We start from the raw sequence: 7,013 nt of genomic DNA, 5'->3' as shown, positions 1-7,013 counted from the left end.
CAATATTTTAATTATAAATACGTGTACATATACACGCAGTATATATATATATATATATATATATAAGTTTTTGGAAAGACACATCAAGTATTTTTTTTTGGTTGCAGCTATGTGGATTGAATCAATTGGTTACTCTTTCTATGCATATCTGTATAGAAGTGGATCTGTCCTTATGTATTATTCTCGTTGAGCTAGCTCCCACGGACACAAGAGGTGGTGTATAAAAGTGGATCTGTCCTTAAGTATTATTCTCGCTGAGCTAGCTTCCACGGACACAAGAGGTGGTTGTATTTTATTTTTCAGAGGAGGTGGCTCAAACCGGCTTGTGACTGTATATTTCATCAACGATACAACGTCTATATTTTCAATTATATGCGCCCGTCGATTTACTTTCAATTCGTATCATCCACGGAATGCATGATTATTAGGCCTACATCGATGGGAAATGGGTGGATGCAGATTCGAAGGCCACTTTCAAGTATGCTTTTTGTTTGCATTTTTCTCAGTGGTGCAGTTTCCATTACATACAATCACAAGACTCTCTGTATCGGGAGATTATAAACAGTTATTCGGTGCTATAGATGCAATGTCAACACCTAAATGCACTAAATCCTGTCTTGTCGGTGTCACTACAATCTGTATACGTGATATATAAATGTCATCATTCCATCATCAGTATTTGCTGTTTGCAGACCTTCCGTACAATGCCTTCCGCATACCCACGACATAGGATTCGATTACATACGCATGGCTCAATAGTAAGCGCCATTATACATATCGTATTAACTTCAACGGCCAAATCCATTAATAACACAGTGTGACCAACCCGGCAAACGGAGACATCATTGCGGATGTACCGGACATGGGAGCGGGTGAAACGCACAGAGCGATCGCTGCGGCTAAAGCGGCGCTGCCCGTGTGGGGCGCTTGGTCACCAATGGACAAGTAAGTACAGCGGTCAGGATAGAATTTGACTGGCCGGATTTGTTCATGTATATGCATGGAGCTATACTTGTGATTGCAGACACACACATATATATATATATACCTATATGTATATCCGTGTACGCCCACACCACACTACATCGGTTGGCTGTTGCAAAACTTTCGGGCTTCCAAGTGCGGCCGCTGCCGTTGCGTTGCTATACTGACCCACGCTGCTGTTTGTTTTGGGTGTATATAGTTAATTGCTGTATCTATCTACCCCACACATGACCCTCTGGTGTGCTTGTCATCGCTGCCTCGGTTGTGAACGCGTGACGTGACGCACGTGTCTTCGCGTAATCGGCCGGTGCATTGCAACTCACCACGAACACGCAAACGTACTGCACAGATCGAAATCGTTAAAACACTGGCACTCTAAGGTGATAGAGCACGCAGACCACAACTCACCACGAATACTCAAACGTACCGCACGGATCGAAAGCATTAGAACACTGGCACTCTAAGGTGATAGAACACGCAGACCACAACTCACCACGAATAATCAAACGTACCGCACAGATCGAAAGCGTTAAAGCACTGGCACTCTAAGGTGATAGAGCACGCAGACCATCTCGCTCAGATTATATCCCGCGAACAGGGCAAACCACTGGCCGAAGCAAAGGGGGAAGTTCTGTACTCTGCTGGATATATTGGTATGTCGCGGCTCCTGATTCCAGACTGCACCCCGTTTGTGCATAGTGGACTAGGTGCGGGTCCTTCGCGCGTGCTTGTACCTCGAATGAACACACACGCGTGCTGTAGACACTAGTTGTCAGAGCTCAGCACTACTGGGACCCACACGCATTGTCGTCTTATACTGTGCCTCACAGAATGGTATGCGGAAGAGACCAAACGCATATACGGAGATATCCTACCACACAATACCAACGGTCGCCGCCTGCTCGTGTACAAACAACCGGTGGGTGTGTGCGGTTTAATCACTCCCTGGAATTTCCCTGTGGCCATGGCTGCCCGTAAAATAGCCCCTGCGCTGGCCGCAGGGTGTACTGTGGTCCTCAAGCCAGCCGAGGTATGCACACGTGAGTTCGGTACATTAATATACTATCTAGCGCAATGTATGTCGCGCTTAAGCATGCTACAGTGAGTAGCTTCACACACTCTTTCCATCACTACGTTTTGAGGGGGGGTTGTTTGTCTGCATCACAATGTGCGATATATACTAGTACGCCCGAGAAAATTTTAATATTAACTGGGTTTGAGAGTTTTTTTATAGCGTACACAGCTTCCATGTATCTGAGTCAGCACGTCTCAAATTTCACTTTTCTGGGTTTGAGCGATCAATTCTCCCTGTCATATGGTATCTCACCCATGGGTGAAAAAAACATCAGCAATACGTTGTACCATCAGCAATACGTTGATACTCTATCGTCTCACGCGTGGTATCGAATATATTACAACTGAGTCCCTCATCACTGCGCGTCAGTTCTAAACCCGATGACATACTCCGTTTCACATCCAGGACACCCCCCTCTCGGCCATTGCGCTGATGAAGTTGGTCGAGATGTCTGATCTGCCGCCGGGGGTTGTGAACTTGGTCACGTGCCAGAAGAGTAGTTCGCCAGCCGTAGGTGGGGCGCTCACTTCGAGCCCAGATGTTGCAAAGGTACGCCGATGTGGGCGTAGTATACCAGTGTAAGACACTATAGTGCTCATGCTATCTCAGGCAAGTGGTAGGCACACCTGCACATGTGATTATGTGCCAGCCATTTTAATAGCAGTCACCACCGAGAATCTCACACGTAGAAAAATGGATACTCGACTGTCTACTGGCCGACTGAACATTGACGTAGTCTCTCAAGTTAAAGGCCAAATCAGTAGTGCGAAGGCTTGCAATTGTCTCTTCCCGCCCAGTCACCCGCTGGTGGGGACTTTATAAGTTTTGCTGGGTGTATAATACTTATTGAGTATACGTCTATAATATTTATTGAGTATACATTTATAATATTTATTGAGTATACGTTTATAATATTTATTGAGTACACGTCTATTATATTTATTGAGTATGCGTCAAGCCCCAGACGTATGGTTCAAACGGATCAAGCTCACGCGTACAGCACCAACAAACAAGTATGAAGATACCAGATGGCCATCGCAAGCGTGAGTTCTGCCGACAGGAAACACCTGACATAATCAAAACCCAATCACACCACCCTCGTCGATGCACGGCCCCTTCCACCCAAACCTAAACCGCAAACCGCAAACCATAAACCCTACGCTTCTCTCTCCTCTGCGAACAAGCATAGATCTCGTTCACTGGCTCTACGGGTGTGGGCAAGCTACTGATGAAGCAGAGCAGCGACACAGTCAAGCGCATGTCCATGGAATTGGGCGGCAATGCATCGTTCATTGTGTTTGACGATGCCGACCTCGACGCCGCGGTGGCCGGTGCGATTGCCAGCAAGTTCAGAAACTCTGGGCAGACCTGTGTGTGTACCAACCGGTAGGTAATGAGGCTGCCTGTGTGTGCTTCTACCGGGTCGGTTATGAGTATATTTGTCAAGAATGCAGTTAGTGACTCACAACCACGGCACAAATGGGCTTGGATGGGATTTGCGCGTGCCGTTAACGTGCTCACGTTTTGTATATACGCGTATACAACCAACACCCTCTGGCTGACTATTTGTCCTGTCCTGAATCTGATCAGGTTCCTTGTCCAGGATGGTGTGTACGAGGCCTTTACTAAGAAGCTGACTGCCGCTGTTAATGAGTTGGTTGTAGGCAATGGGCTAGACGCGGGTATGTGGGGTTTTCTGTATATGACGGTGGTTTTTTTAATCGTCTGAGATCTACTATACGGCTATAATAGCAGGCGATGTTGTGTTTCTGTTGTATGGTGGGGTTGTCGTGGTGCTTGGCATGTCGCTAAACCATAATAGAGTGGGTGTGCATTAGTTTTGACAGATAACTTATCGATCGCATTTGCTCTCCACCTCACTCAACGACTCAAACATTGATGAAAATCGACGTACAAATCACGTTGTAGTACTTACGCAAGTGCCCCATGGGGTGCTCTCGTTAACAGTACCATGGTATATGTTGGTTATAGACATAGAGCGCGAGATAAGAGTAATGTACAGCATGGTGTGTGTACTTGAGTCAGTACAAAAGAAGGCGGCTGATTCCCCATCATGTGCGCAGGTGTCATTACGAGGCGAGGGTGCCCCTCTACGGCGATTCATAATGTTATCCGTGGTGTACATACTTAAGTTTTAGTCACGAGGTATATACTGAGGTTACAATCTATATGCTCGGAAAACGATGTACATATCTGATACTAGCATTGTGCATCTAGCAAAGGGAGCTCACGATGCGAGTTACTTAGTACCAACCGAAATACGACGACCCAACAATGTTTCGACCCCAATTACGGTGCAGTTACATGAAACAACCGCACGCCTTCTATCGCCTGCCGCCCGAACGGTGACTTAACTTACGGCGTGTACGTTCTCCTGTGTAGGTACCACACAGGGACCGCTGATCAACAAAGCGGCGGTAGAGAAAGTGGAGAAGCACATGGCCGACGCACTGGCCAAAGGCGCCAAGGTGGTGACGGGAGGAAAGAACAGTGCCGTGGGTGAACTATTCTACGAGCCCACTGTGCTAACCGGGGTGAGTGTGTAGTGATCGCTGAGAAGTCTGGTGTTGCTCTGTTTCACGTACTACGTACAGAGGTTCGGTACCGGTGTTATGGATCGTTTGGCGGAGGCGGACGTAGGTAGTGCGGATGTGTCTGTGTGTTAGTGATGCTTGGTTGTTCTTTGTCCATTGGGTGAGATCAGCATGAGCTGTTGCATGCGAATGATTGCGTATCAGTATGAGCTGTTGCATCCGCATGATTGCGTATCAGTATGAGCTGTTGCACCCGAATGATTGCGTATCAGTATGAGCTGTTGCATCCGCATGATTGCGTATCAGTATGAGCTGTTGCACCCGAATGATTGCGTATCAGTATGAGCTGTTGCATTCGGATGATTGCGTATCAGTATGAGCTGTTGCATCCGCATGATTGCGTATCAGTTTGAGCTGTTGCATCCGAATGATTGCGTATCAGTATGAGCTGTTGCATCCGCATGATTGCGTATCAGTATGCGCTGTTGCATCCGCATGATTGCGTATCAGTATGCGCTGTTGCATTCGATGATTGCGTATCAGTATGAGCTGTTGCATACGAATGATTGCGTATCAGTATGAGTTGTTGCATTCGGATGATTGCGTATCAGTATGAGCTGTTGCATCCGAATGATTGCGTATCAGTATGAGCTGTTGCACCCGAATGATTGCGTATCAGTATGAGCTGTTGCATCCGGATGATTGCGTTTCTCGCTAGTTGAACAACTGTTATGTAAAACGACATGCAATACTCTTGGTGCAGAAATTCCATTGGCACACGCGCAAGAAGTGTGTGAGTGACCTACTCGAACTACACACTCGAACCACACAAACCAGATCCAGAAGGCTCAATACTTTCACCTACGCGCACCGTTTGACAGGTGACAACTGACATGCTGGTGTCCTCTGATGAAACTTTCGGACCACTTGCCCCGTTAATTCGGTTCACTACGGAAGAGGAGGCCATCGCCCTTGCCAATGACACGCTAGCGGGACTAGCCAACTACTTCTACACCAAAGACAATGCGCGTATCTGGCGTGTGAGCGAAGCTCTGAACAGTGGCATGGTTGGTATGTGGTGTGTGTTTCGTATATCTGTGAGCCTGTTGATAGGACACCCAGTTGTAGCGATTCAAGAGGTTACCCGGGTTTATCACATGGGGTTGAGCGTTCATTGAGTCTGTTTCCGGGGTTAAGGATTCGGCTCTACACCATCGATCATGATTAAGACAATCCATCATACGTGCGTTTTACTGCCTAAGACGGTACATCTTCTGCCCACACCAATTAACCCCCCCAGGTGTCAATGAGGGGATAATCTCCACCGAACTCGCACCATTTGGCGGCGTAAAGCAGAGTGGATTTGGCCGAGAGGGCTCTAAATATGGAATCAACGACTACCTAGATACCAAGTAAGTTATTGGAGTGACGCCGTCATTTCGTCCCGTTTATTTGAGTGGGCGTGCTGTAGCAAAATGTCATGCACCCAAAAGTAGCATTGGTGGATGGGCGTGTGAAGCGAGATAGAGTTTTTGTTTTTGTTTTTGTTTGCCTCAGCGATTCCCTCATTATATCTCGTCGTTGAATTGTGTGCCTGGAGATGGCACCTACCAGCACGTGCACATAGCCATATTGCGCTTCAAAGGGACCGTTTCTCGTTTTAGTAGGACATGAAGTATTAGTCCGTTCCGTTGGTCGTTGCAATTAGAAGTCCCAACTAATTCCATCTTGCTAATCACAACGCATGTATTGCATCTGGTGCACGCAGGTATGTGTGTGTTGGGCAGATAGAGTAGCAACCACTGCGCCCCAGGCAGTGCCCAGGCGCAGGAGAAGACAGACATACGACGAAGAATATGATGCGGCTGGGTGAATACCGGCAAGGTCGAGATATTTAGATGATTGTCATTTGTATGGTAGAGATGCCGGCAACGAGATTGTCATTTGTATGGTAGAGGCTCCAATATAAATCATACATGACGACTTCAATGCAATATTGTCGCCTTGACTGCTAGCCTATGTCCGCCCGTGCGCGCTTGAATCTGTACAGATAGATTAGCCTGTTGTGCTGTTCCTACGTACAGACGTAGAAACTTCGCGTCCCCCGTTACAGTTGACAAACACGCTCTTGGCTTTAAACCCACCCAGATTAATTGGCTTTAGCTTACTTCTTTATAAGTGCCAGGTATACTATACCCCCTATACTGAGCGTGCACGCAGCAGTGGTTATCCGCACACATGCGTCTAATCGGAGCTGCAATCGGTGTACTTCTTCTCCCAATAATCTCGTGCACGCTTCCAATACTTCCACGCGCTGTTCCTGGTCCGCTTCTGATGGTATGGATAAAGGTCACGGAAGAAATTATAACCATATTGATTGGTAGAAAATATATATAAGG

At 47.1% G+C, this 7,013-nt stretch overlaps 1 protein-coding gene across 1 annotated transcript; it reads left to right on the top strand.

Moving 5' to 3' along the window:
- Positions 1–426: 426 nt before the first annotated feature.
- SARC_07356 (succinate-semialdehyde dehydrogenase [NADP+]) lies at positions 427–6,618 on the top strand (the record flags this gene model as incomplete). Its single annotated transcript, XM_014298718.1, has 11 exons — positions 427–478; positions 817–945; positions 1,504–1,637; positions 1,815–2,014; positions 2,465–2,608; positions 3,249–3,445; positions 3,650–3,741; positions 4,463–4,614; positions 5,496–5,685; positions 5,915–6,026; positions 6,383–6,618. Coding segments are annotated over 11 exons (1,430 nt in total), but the record flags the coding sequence as incomplete, so codon positions are not given.
- Positions 6,619–7,013: the final 395 nt, after the last annotated feature.

The sequence above is a fragment of the Sphaeroforma arctica genome (assembly GCF_001186125.1).
Source record: "Sphaeroforma arctica JP610 unplaced genomic scaffold supercont1.576, whole genome shotgun sequence".
Lineage (NCBI taxonomy): Eukaryota > Ichthyosporea > Ichthyophonida > Sphaeroforma > Sphaeroforma arctica.
The sequence above is the reverse complement of the archived record's forward strand: the minus strand, read 5'-3'. Positions and strand labels throughout refer to the sequence as shown.